Consider the following 12837-nt stretch of genomic DNA (forward strand, 5'->3'; position numbering starts at 1 on the left):
CCTGTTGGGGCTCCCGATCCCACCGGGCCCTGACCTGGGGTCAGGGGCTTGTACACAAGGTCCTGGCTGTTGCACGCCAGCTCAGTGCAGCTCCCCGCTCTCAGGGACAGCAGGGATGGAAGGCCAGAGTCAAGACTGGAGGCCACCGCTGTGGGGGCGGGACAGGGTGTGGGGATGGGCTGAGTCTCGGCCGAGACCCAAGGTCTTCCCGATAAGACCCACGATCCTCCCAGAAGCAGCAGATCAGGATCCAGGGGTGCCCTCCCCAAAAGCCAGCCCCGGGCCCGCCTGGGGAGGCAGAGGGCCCGTCTGCCTTTCTCCACAGTCCCTTCTCGGTGTGAACTGGTCCCCTTGGCTGAAGCCCCTGGACTGGCAGGGTGTCCCTGGCAAGCTTAGCTTCCCTCAGTTTCGTCGTCCAGGAAACGGGACCGCAGTTTCTAGGTCCCAGGGTAACCGTGAGGATTAAGAAGGCAGTGGATATAAAGAGCCTGGTTCACAGCCCGGCACGGAGCAGACACTCAGCAAGCGCCGGTCCGTGTCCTCCTCTCCTTCAGACTCTCAACACTTTGTGCTTCCTGCAAGTTCTCCCCAGAAAGACGCACAGGGAGCTGTACCATCGCTGGTGCCCAGAGCGGGCAGCGTGGGACAGGAAAGGGACATGTGGCCAGGATTCAGGCAGTGGCACTTCTGCCACCTACTAGCCCATTTTGGGGAGCTCTCTGGACTTCCGGTTCCTCATCTATCAAGTGGGGTGAGCAACAGCTCCCTAGCTCCTACGGGAGCAGGCTCACAAGGAATGGTTATCTACAAAAGAGCTCTGTGAACTGGCAAGTGTTGGGCAAAGGCGAAGTGTGAATAACAAGAGTACCACCAGCACAGCCAGGGGCCACCACAATACGCCTGGCTCCAGGAAAGTGCTTATAGATGTTTTTCCATTTAATTTTCACAACCTGGAGGAGGTGTGGTTCCCACTGTACTGATGACAAGAAGCCCAGAGAGGTTACATCACTGACCCAAGATCACACAGTAAGTGGCAGAACCAGGACTCGAATCCAGGTCCTGGTGAAGGACGCAGAGGCACTAGCCCATGTCGTTATCCCACCGAGACTATTCTCCTGCCGTGTTTTTCATTTTTTTGACCACACTATACAGCATTGTGGGATCTTAGTCTAGTCCCCAGACCAGGGATCAAACCTGTGCCCCTTGCATTGGAAGCACATACTCTTAACCACTGAACTGCCCTGGAAGTCCCCAAATACAACTTATTTATTTTGGGGCTGCACCGTGCAGCATATGGGATCTTCATTTTCCAACCTGGGAACCTGTGACTCCTGCAGTGGAAGTGTGGGATCTAAACCACTGGACCATCAGGGAAGTCCTCTGTTCTCCTGCTTTGGTTGGTGATCCCTGCCCAGTCTCCAGCTGTCTTTAGATGCTGGGGAAAGGATGTCCCTGAGTTCCAGTCTGGCCACCACAAACATATTTGCCTTCAGTTCTGAAATAAAAGGCTGGGTCCCCTTGCAAAGGCAATCGGGTGGCATAAAGCATGCAGGGGGCTGTGTTATTCCTGACATGGGGTTCCCTCAGCCCCACCTCCACCCACCACCTTTTCTGATCCTCAGGGAGACAAGGAGGTCTCCTTGTGCCCAGGAGCTTCTGGGTACCAAGGAGAAGTGGTGGGTGAGTTTCACCCTGTAGTAGCCACGCCCCCTGGGGCTGAGGTGAGAAAGAAAGGAAAGGTCTCCTTAATCTGGTTTGCTAATTTCCACTTTCATCTTAAAGACACAGTCTCCTGAAATTCATAATCATCAAGTTACAATCTTTTCCTGTCTCATAGGAAGGTTTCTGTCCTGCTGAGAAGATCTACCCCTTTTTAGAGGCTTCCCAGGTGTCACCAGTGGTAAAGAATCTGCCTGCCAATGCAGGAGATGAGGGTTCAATCCCTGGGTCAGGAAGATCCCCTTGGTGGAGGCAATGGTAGCCCACTCCAGTATTCTTGCCGGGAGAATCCCATGGGCAGAAGAGCCTGGCGGGCTATAGTTCATTGGGTCACAAAGAATCAGACATGACTGAGCCCTCTTTTAGATGTCTTCTTCAGTTTACCTACTTTTGAGTATTAAGAAGGTTTTATTTTTTAAGAAAGTATTTTTTTTAATTTAATAAGTATTTCTTGAATCTAAGTTCTATCATTGATGAATTAATGGACTGACTTTTCACGATCTAGCTCCTATCAGCATCGAGGGTCCCAGGATGGGGCAGGGGTCAGCAGGAGACAGTCATGGTGAAGGTCTTGGTCCCAAAGGGCTTCAAGTTGGGACCTTTATAGGTTACAGCACGGCGTGTTTTGGTTCCACATATAGAGGAGCACCCTCAGGGGCAGATGCTAATTCAACAGACGCTGACCAAGGACACAGCCTCAAACCAGACAGACGTGGGATCCTAACCTGAGGATAAAACCACCAACACCAAGGTCAACTGGAAGTGCTAACGGCCCAACAAGGTATAACGCGAGGAACTTTGGTGAGACGGCTTAACACGCAAGCCGGACTACCATGAGGCCAAGGAAGACTCCGGCCTTTGGACGACTCTCAGATAAACCGTTGTCAGAACCTGGATCGGCTCACAACCTTAAAATCTGGACCCAGCATGCTCAGCCTTCATTCCTTCTGCTCACAACTTGCAAATCTCCCAGTCAAAACCAGTCCAAAACTAAGCCACAGCTTGAAGCCATAAACTACGACCACAGCTACAGTTCTTACGCACCTATGACGTGCCGTACATGCCACGCTAATGCTTCACACAGCTGCTCTCTAGTTCTTGAAACTCTGCAGTTTGGGCCTTACTAGTCCCATCTTTACAGATGGAGAAGCTGAGGCTCACTGATAAGCAACTCAGGATCACACACCCAGAGATGGGGCAGACATTCTAACCCAGCCTCATCTGCTCCCAACCGTTTCGCCTCCCCATCCCGCCAACCTCGCCCTTCAGCTGACCCTGGCGGGTGCAGAGGGCAGCCCCCCTCTGCAGCCCATTCCCCAGTGCCCCCAGCGGGTGCCTACCGAGGAGGTGCTTGATGATGGCTTGGTTGTGTTCCCAGAGGTTGCTGAAGGTCCCCCAGCGTGAGTGGCCATCCGGCACGGGGTTGGCTTTGATCCAGCCGCCACAGGCATAGGTGAAGAAGTCCTGGCAGGGGTCCACCGTGGGGTCCATGGAACTCAAGATGGAGCTGGTCACCGAGATGCAGGCCTCACTTAGGCACACCGAGGGCGCTCCTGGCAGGGGTCAAGGGTAAGAGGTCAATGAAGGGCAGGCAGAGAGGAGGCTATGGAAATACAGTGCAGGTGGTCTAGGGCCCTGGGGTGCCAGGCCCCACCCCAGCCCTGACCAAACAGAGACAATCACTAGAACACGACAGAGACAAAGATTTCAGGGGATTTATGATCTCCTGGCTTGTAAAATAAGACTTCCGTTGAGTTGCCTAAAATCCTTCCTGTGACTTTAAAACCAGAACCAAGGTGCTCCTTTTAATCAGTCCTTCCATAAATATTCATTGATTTTAAAAAATTATTTCCTGATGCTCAACAAATTCATTTACTCATTCATGCATTCATTTATTCAACAAAATAATTACTGAGCATCGTTCAGGTTCTTTGCTGAGGGCAGGTAGGTGTGTATGTGTGTGGTGTGTGTGTGTGGTGTGTGTGTGTGTGTATGTGTGTGGGGTGTGTGTGTGTGTGTGTGTGTGTGTGTGTGTGGTGGGAGATTTAAAAGCATAGTCTTTTTAAATAATTTCGTGGGGGATGCAAATTTATCTAAGAAAAGTCAAGACTACAGAAGGAGAAATGTCCGTTATTTATTATCCACGCTCACTGAGGATACGTAGAAATGTCTGTTATTTATTGTCCACGCGCTTACTGAGGATACGTAGTCCACACCAAACGCATGACCCGGACAGCATGGTGCCAGGACTCAGCGAGAAGGAAAGACTGAGGAGTAGAAGACACCATGAAAAATCACTCCCACTGGGTATAAGGCAGGAGAATCATCTCACTGAATTTTCAAAAAAGCAAAAAGGAAACAACCCTAAGAGATCACTTTGCTTAAAGCCACTTTTATATATTGGGAAACAGAGCCACAGGGAGACTAAGCACCCTGCTCAGTGGCCCGTGGGGTTTGAGTCCCACCCTCTCTCTGCTTTGGGCCTGGAAGGGAGCTCTTTCCGTGATGACTGGCCCCCCGGCGGAGGGCTGCCAAATCCTGCAAGTGCCCACAAAGCACAGCGAACAAAGAAATCCGCTTCCTCTGAGCTGATTCTATGGGCTTCCCTGACACGGGTTCAATCCCTGGGTCGGGAAGATCCCCTGGAGAAGGGAATGGCAACCCACTCTAGTACTCTTGTCTGGGAAAATCCCATGGACGGAGGAGCCCGGTGGGCTACAGTCCACGGGGTCGCAGAGTCGGACATGACTGAGCGACTTTGCTTTTCACTTTGAGCTGATTCTGTAGGGCCTGGGGCAGAGGCCGGCAGACAGGGCCCGACTCCGGCCCTGAGGTCGGTCAGCAGGCTCAAGCGGAGGAAGCAAGCCGGGAGCCGCCTGAGCAGGGTCCGGCCCCAGGTGGTGAGACCAACCTGACCGCAGGAGACGGGGGATCTGCACCGCCTGTTGACCCGAGCACACAGGCAACCAGAGGGGACGGTCTCCCGATAACGGGGGCGAGACCCCCATGGGCAGATGAGGACAGCGAGGCTCTGAGTGTCCCCTGGCGGCGTGGGAGCGCCCGGACTGAACCCGCTCTGTGCTGCTTCCGCAACACGGAAGCTGGGTTCTTCCTACATCCCCGCACCGTCGCTCGGCCAGCCCCAGCCGGGGCTGCTGCGGCCCTTCTGTTCCCACTGCACAGGGAGGAGGCTGGCAGGGCAGGTGCCAGGGGCTCCTTCCTAGACCTGGGTGCAAAGCCCAGCTCTCTGCCTCTGGCCTCGTGCTGGCAACCTCATCCCTCTGAAGCTGGGTTTCTCCATCTGGAGATGAGGACGAGGAGGACCAGCTGCCTGATGATGAGGAAATAACCTTATGGCTGGGCAGTGGGGGCAGGGGACTCAGCTCCCTGGAGTCCTAGGGTCTGAGGTTCCCAGATCAACCCTCAGAGAGCAGAAGAGAGTGCATGGGCTGGCAGGGCTGCTCATCATCTCACCTGGACACACAAAACTGGCCGGGGCTGGGCTAGCAACCTGTGTGCTAATTAACATCTGATGACAAACGCAAGGTCTGAGAGTGGACGAAGGGCTCAGAAGGGTCGCACAACAGAACAAAAATCAGGGCGATTCTACTTCCAGGTATTGGGCTGGTCAAAAAGGTTGCTCAGGTTTTTCTGGAGGACGTTACAGAAAACTGGAATGATCTTTTTGGCCAACCAATAATTTCCTATTTTGAGATGACTGTACAACAATTAAAGATTATTGAACCGTTAGGCATGAAAATGGGCTTCCCTTGTGGCTCAGCTGGTAAAGAATCCGCCTGCGATGCGGGAGACCTGGGTTTGATCCCTGGGTTGGGAAGATCCCCTGGAGAAGGGAAAGGCTACCCACTCCAGTATTCTAGCCTGGAGAATTCCACGGGATAGTGTAGTCCACGGGGTCGCAAAGAGTCGGACACGACTGAGTGAAAAGAGATAGGAACTGGTAGGGGACATGGCACAATTTTAAATACCTCTAGACGAGAGCTTTTGGTTGCATGCCTTGCTTTTCAATCAAGGAAATTTACCAGAATCTTTATGAGGGGGTGGGGGAAAAGAATTTCTGTGTCATCTGAAAAAGCCTATTCACTATTATGATATAACTTCATATTTGGAAAAGGAAAAGAATACCTATTGTTTTTATACAACTAACTGCAGGAAGTCAAGCTTGACAAATACTTGGCTGGTGGGAAAACCCAGAGGCCAGCTGTAAAGAGATCAATTCTGAGGGAGCAAGACGCAGAATCTGTGCGTGTGTGTGTGCATGAGAGAGACAGAGAGCTATCTGTAGTTATTACATGGGGCCTTGGTTTTAAATAAGAAACCCGTCGCCAGGAATCAGTCAGACCTGACAGTTCTTCACTGAAGCACCTACTCTGCTATGCACACAGCAATACTTAAGCGCCCAGGTGATACTTGGGCAATAATTGCTTGGCTATTTAACTATTATTGGCTTGTAGATCCCTTAGCAACAATCCTTGGCCTAGCAGGTGCTTCATGTACATTTGACTAATTAATTCATAATTTCTAGTTCCTCTCATCCCACGTCAACACCTTCAAAACTCAGCCCAGGCTCTCTCTCCTTGGGGAGACCTCATCCTTCCCTGGTCGCCTTGGCTGTCTGGAGGCCTGCTGCCTGAGCACACTCTATTTTGTGTCATGGCCGTCTCCCTGTCTACCTTCCCCACTAGGCAGTGAGCCTGAGGGTAGGGCCAGTATCTTGCATGCGTGTGTGCATGCTAAGTCACTTCAGCTGTGTCCACTCTTTCCGACCCTATGGACCGAAGCCTGCCAGGCTCCTCTGTCCATGGGATGCTCCAGGCAAGAACACTGGGGTGGGTTGCCATGCCCTCCTCCAGGGGATCTTCCTGACCCAGGGATCAAACCCTAGTCTCGTATCTCCGGCATGGGCAGGTGGGTTCTCGACCAATAGTGCCACCTGCAAAGCCCAGGGCCAGCATCTTACTTGCATTTATACTTCCTTTGCTCAGCAAACTCGGCACCTGGCACCTATCCATTGAGTGTTTGTTGAATTAATGAATAGCTGAATGAATAAGAGAGCTTTGTCCAGCTTTTGGTCACCACCTGTAGATGCAGAAATATTTCTTCCCTTTAGGTCGTGCATGATCCATCGAGAAGGCGGGAGCAGGTCCCAGATCTAGCTAAAGGTTAGCGGCTCTGGATGGTGCCTGGCCTCAACACTAAGGGAGACACTTCAGAATATTTTCTGGAAAATGTATTGTTTGTTTTGCTGCCATTGTTTGCAAAACAACTGTAAGTTTCTGGAAAGCAGGGTGCAACAGGAAGGTGGATAAATATGTATTTAAGTGCTCAGACATAACTTACAGGTGCGTCTTTACAGAATCACCAAAATTGGCGTTGACCTGCCCAATGTCTGCCCAGATGTGGATGATGCCAATCACCAGCATCTGGGGCAGCCACTGCTTTCCCAGGCTCAGGCAGCTGATAAAGACACATGAATGGGCTCAAGGGTCACCGTATCCCCAGCCCAGCTCCACCCTAGGGGGAAGAGTTCCCCTTACCCAGAACTAGGCTGGGGAAAACCCGTCTGGAGCCCTGAGACAGACGGGATAGACTGAAGCAGGATTCCTCCCTGTGGGCCCCACCTAGCAACTACAGACGTGTGTGTGTAGAAGCCAGGCCTTGGGAGCTCCCTTCTGGTTTCTGATGGAGAAACGTCCTGGGGACTTCTAGGGGCAACCCCAGGGCAACAGTGTATGTTGGAATCTCATCGGCTCCATGCACAGGGCCAAGAGCTGGGCAGACAAGGCTGGAGAGGGCCTGCACTGCCCGGAGCTAAACCTGCTTCAGGATGAAGCAAGATGGCAGCCGCAGGACAAGGGTGATCAGCAGAGAAAGGCTCTTCCCACTTTGTCTTCCTTCTTGCTCTTTGTTCCTTCAATCATTTATTTATTCACTTTGCAAAGTATCCTACGGCATGGAAGCATTATGCTGAGCATGCATGGTAAAGAAATCACTAATTAATCAATCAGATATGCAATAATCACCTGTTGGGCTAGGCACATTTGGTAAAACGTCTACAAACCATTAAAAAGTCAGTTAAATAACTAAGCAATTATTTCTTAGGTACCACCTAGGCGCCTGACATAGAGTAAGCACTTGTTCCATGTTTGTGGAATGAATAATGAGGGAATGAATGAATGAATAAGTGAATGAATGAGTGAGTGAATGAATGAGTGAGTTAATGAATGAGTGCTTGATCCAGGAGGGATGGGAGGATGACTCAGATGAAGCCCTGCACTCTTTTCAGGCCCTCAAACCCCTTCCCCACCCCAATGCAGTGTAGCCAGTCATGCAGGCCAGCAAGTTCACAGCGGAGAAAGCTGGAGTTGATGTTCCCAGGTCCTATGGAGGTTCACAATCTCTCTGATGGTTTGAGCACCAGGTGACCAAGTCAACGGGGTTAAACTCCTGGCGAAGCCCCAGAGACTGCTCATCCAGGTGCTTCTTGCCATCAGAGAACTGGATACAAGGGCACAGAGCAGAGAGAGATCCCAGAATTAACTGGACTCTCATCCCTATTAGCTTGGATCTGCCCTTTTCAGGTCCGTAAGAGCTTACGGAGCATTGATTCTTTGAGAGGCAGTTGCTACATACACTCAACCAGACACAGAGAACCAGCCTCAGACCCCTAACAGCGGGATCCAACTGGGGTCTGATCATATTACTATACAAGGTAGGACAGAGAAATGAGATGACAGAGGTACGCAAAGGTCCCCTGGCTCAGAGAAGAACAGCTTTCCTGGGGGTGGTAACACACACTGGGGTGTACCATCAATTACACAGAAGACAGGGCCTGAGCTCAGGCGCCCGCCAGCCCATGGCTGAATCCTTCCCGTACCAGACACGGGCAAGCCGGTAAGTCTCACTGCCTCAGTTTCCTTTGCAGAAAACGGGGCCAGAAGCAACCACACCTCACAGAGTGGCAGCGAGGAGGAAAGGAGATTGCATCTGCAAAGGAGAGGCAAGGTATTCGGTACATGGAAAGTATTCAGCAAACGGAAGCCATTACTGCCGTTCTGTTGGAACTGTCGATGGGCGACAGGGCCAGCCCGTGTGTCTAACCAGCCTGCATCCTAACAGTAAGAGAACCCGGAACAGAGGCCAGAGACGTTCTACCAGGCACCAGGTATGTGACAGATGTTATCTCGAATCCTCAGAGATCGAAGTGGGGTCTGATCATATTGCTACACAAGTTTGGACAGAGAAACGTGGGCTAGTTGTGGGAGAGATTCAAACTGACTACCGGTCTCTCCATGTAAAGCAGAAAACACACAAGCTCTGAGAGATTGAATGACTTGTCCAAAGTCACACGGATAACAAGTTGCCAGGCCAGGATTCAAACTCACCTCCTCCTGACCCCCAAACTTTATCATCACCCATCCCCCCACCTCCCAGGCCTCAGTCTGGGGCAGCCACCCCAGCTCCCCCAGACCCAGCTCCCTCCTGAGCCTCGGAGGCCAGTCGCTGACAAGCAGACAAAAGCCCGGGGCAGCAGTGAGTGGAGCCCATGACCCATCACAGACAGAGGCACCTACTTGTCCGGTACTGGATGCCCAGTACTGCCAAACAGGCCACCACTGCCGCTGCCAGGAGCGCCACCAGCACCACCAGCCGCTTCTCCACCGGGGTCCTGGCGGCCCAGCATCTCTGGCCGTTCCGGGGGCCTCGGAAGTTCACCTGCAGGGAAGGAGGCAGGCGGAACGGGGAGGACGTGAGCCCAGGGGCCTCGCTGCCCAGGAGGAGGGGGCTCCGCAGCAGGTCCTGGCCCCGGGGAGACATCAGGGCCGCCCTCCCGTCTCAGGGGTGGTCTGGTTCCCACGGAACCGTTCTAATCCAGGAGAGGAACGGCCACTCTGCTCAGCAGCTCGGAGTCAAGCAGCCCAGCCCAGCCGCGCTCGTGTTTTCTGTGTCACCCGATCCGGGTAGAAGGGGAAAAAAGAGAGATCGGATTTTCCCCTGTTCCTCCAGTAAGGAGTTCAAAAAAGAACAGGATGTTTGCACTCGCAGGCATCCAAGGAGCATCCGGCTGGGCTCTGAGGCTGACACAACCACCAGCCTGCACTGCAGCACGCCGACAGGGGCGCAGGCAGCCGGGGCCACCGGGGCCGCCACGGCCCCACGAGGACTCTGCTCTCAGCTTCTTTTTACAAATGAGGAACCCGCAACCCGGAGGGGTGAGCCCCTTGCCTCTGCTCACACGGCTAGATGGGTCGAGCTTGGATCTGGGTCCAAAGGTATGGACCCCAGAGCCCACCCACGGGTCAGAGCATTGAGTCCTGGGAGATGTCAGTGGGGAATGCAAAGGGGAAACAGCTCCATCCGAGCAGGTCCTCAAAGGGAGGAGAAAACGTTCTCGGCCTAACTCACAGTCAGCTAAACAGGAAAAGAGGTACAATGAGAGGAAGTGGAGGGTGTGACAGGGCCTTCCAAGCTGAGGAGGGGCCCACCAGCCTGCAGCGCTCAGAGCCCAGGGCCCAGCCTTCACACCCGAAGCCCGCTGGGGGCTCCCCTCTGTTCCACGAGGTACTTCCTGCCGAGGCCAGGGCCGCGGGACAGGAAGGGAACCCTGCCGGTGGGGTTCAGTTCAGTGACATTGTGGCCACGTGTTAACAGTCGAGCACCCGCTCAGGGCCACATTGGAAGTACAGAGAGGACCAAACCTCACTTTCAGCTCTCACTGCCCAGCAGACAGAGAGATGCAGAAACAGACTGGGATAGGCAGGGGTCCAGTCAGGGAAGGCTTCCTGGAGGTGGGGGCCCCTGGGCTGGGTCTTAAAAGAATAAGTAGCAGCTGGTCAGGTGAAAGGGGAAGGAAAGGGAGAAGGAGGGGGGCAAGGCCTGGATGCTAAGGGGTGCTATAAGCCGGGTTACGGGTGGGGGACTTCTTCCCAGGGCTGGAGCGATGGGATTAGATTCACCCTTTGGAAAAGCCAAGGTGGAAGGAGAAGCAGGCTGGAGGGGAATGAGCATGGAGGCAGGGAGGCCCACAGCCTGCCAGGGACGATGGGGAGACCCAGCCTCCGACCTGAGAGTGGCCCCAACTGCTGAGAGGACGGCTGCCCCTGGGGGCCACGGCACAGTCTTCAGGGAGCCTGACACCGACGCCTGGGACCCCGAGGCCAGTCACCTTAGCGAAGGGCATCGAGCGGCCTCATGGTCATCACTGGCTATTTTCTAAACAGGAAATGACTGGGGATTGCTAAACTAGTGAAAGAGGAAGACAAAACTTTTGTGGGGGAAAAAAAAAGATGATGGATTCTAAAACCGAGAAAGGGAACTTGAGGCTTGGTGAGAATTCTGTGGAGGTCCAGGAGGCTGGGACACGAAAGCAGGTACAGGGAGGGGCGCGGTCTCCTGAAAGCCCTGAAGTGTGAGTCACTCAGTCGTGTCCGACTCTTTACGACCCCATGGACTATAGGCCGCTAGGCTCCTCTGTCCATGGGATTCTCCAGGCAAGATACTGGAGTGGGTTACCATTTCCTTCTCCAGGGGATCTTCCTGACCCAGGGATCGAACCCGGGTCTCTTGAACTTCAGGAAGATTCTTTACCACCTGAGCCACCAGGGAGCTCCCCTGAAAAACCTTTTTAAAACGGTGAGACATGAAGATTCTGACCACCCTCCTGGTGCAGACATAGCCTGGGACAATGCTGACGCGCTCACAGCCTCAATGTCTATGAAGCGCTTTCTCAGAGGTAGCAATTCCCTCGCCCAGTTCATCAGGGGCACTGAGATCCAGAGGGGTCCCCAGGGGTTTGAAGCAGGCGCTGCCTTGTCTGGGGACGCTGACATTTGTTCTCACTCTTTCTGTGCCATGGAACTGATATCCCCTTCTGTCTCCCCCGCTGGGCCTCTCAGTGACCCCAAAGCTCAGCTCAGGGGGAGACGGGCGGAAAGCTAAGCCATGGCTAACCTTGGTTGAAGAGGCACCAGACCCCTGGGAAGCCAGGGAGCACAGCTGTTGGGGCTGGAAACCCTGTCTTTTTTTTTCGGCTGCACAGCAAGCACAGTATGTGGAATAGCTCCCTGACCAGAGATTGGTCCTGCGCCCCCGGTTTGGGGAAGGTGGAGTCTTAATCACTGGGCCACCAGAGGAGTCCAGGAAACTCTTTTTTAAAAAACTATTTTTTTAATTGAAGGATAACTGCTTTATAGAATGTTGTATATGTATACCTATGGCTGATTCATGTTGATATTTGGCAGGAAACTCGCTCTTATGTGGACAGAGCAAGGTGCGATCCGAGGAAGTGAAAGAGAAGAGAATGAAGAGACAGACAGAAGGAAGAGGACAAAGGGAAGGAGGGCAAAAGCAGCGATCACGGCAGCTAATGTTTGAGGGCTTTCTGGTTACCCGTGTTAACTCTATTCTGTTGCCGGATGATGCTATTCCATCTTACCAGCACCCCCAAGAGTAGGCGTGGGTATTAGCTCCAGAAGGAACACAGGAAGCGGGGGCCAGAGAGGGTGATAAGAAAACTCACATCTCCCCCGAGCCCACAGCATCAGCCCTGTGGCTGCGCTGCCCACCAGGAGCAGCGAGTCGAGCCGAGACTCACTATTTAATATCAAACAGACAGATGGTGTTCACTGTAAAACGCAAACAGAATTAAGTCAAAATTAAATTAAACATTCATAATTCCAGGGAGAAAGGGCAAGTGAAATTTGAAGACAGGGTTTTTTAGCCTTTGTATGGTTCTTTGCTTGATTTGAATGACCAGGCAGAAAGGCCTCTTGGTTTCTGGACAAGACTTGCCTCTGAGGGCCGAAGTCCAGATGCAGTCTCCCACGGCAGGAGAAGTCACCAGGAGACTGTAACGGGGTCAAGAGGCCACTCCAGGAGAGGCTGTCCAGTTCCCGGGTGCCGTGGCCGGGGCTGGGCCTCCAAGCTGCTCTTTGGCTCAGTGAGTCCCTTCCCCGCCCTGCCCGCCTTTGGGAAATGGGGGCATGTGGATCATGAGAGAGGGGTCTCCAGCAATGTGGAGGGTCAGAGGGTGAGTGACAGGCAGCTCACTTGGTCTCGGGAGAGGTAACTGGGCACAGCATCAGCCAAGGAGCAGAG

General features: G+C 53.2%; 1 protein-coding gene across 3 annotated transcripts in view; it reads right to left on the bottom strand.

Annotated features, from left to right (window-relative positions):
* The window catches only part of ECE1 (endothelin converting enzyme 1), a 125186-nt gene that overhangs the window by 45596 nt on the left and 66753 nt on the right, over positions 1–12837 (bottom strand). For 2 of the 3 annotated variants that reach the window (XM_070382638.1, XM_070382627.1), the window contains exons 3-4: positions 9315–9456; positions 3060–3272 (exon numbers count right to left, since the gene is read on the bottom strand). In XM_070382638.1, the coding sequence (XP_070238739.1) occupies positions 3060–3272; positions 9315–9456 (355 nt within the window). Of the gene's footprint in view, positions 1–3059; positions 3273–9314; positions 9457–9966; positions 9985–12837 lie in introns of those variants that run through there. The other variant, XM_070382647.1, reaches the window with a different exon arrangement.

Source organism: Bos mutus, chromosome 2, assembly GCF_027580195.1.
Source record: "Bos mutus isolate GX-2022 chromosome 2, NWIPB_WYAK_1.1, whole genome shotgun sequence".
In the NCBI taxonomy this organism is placed as follows: Eukaryota; Metazoa; Chordata; class Mammalia; order Artiodactyla; family Bovidae; genus Bos; species Bos mutus.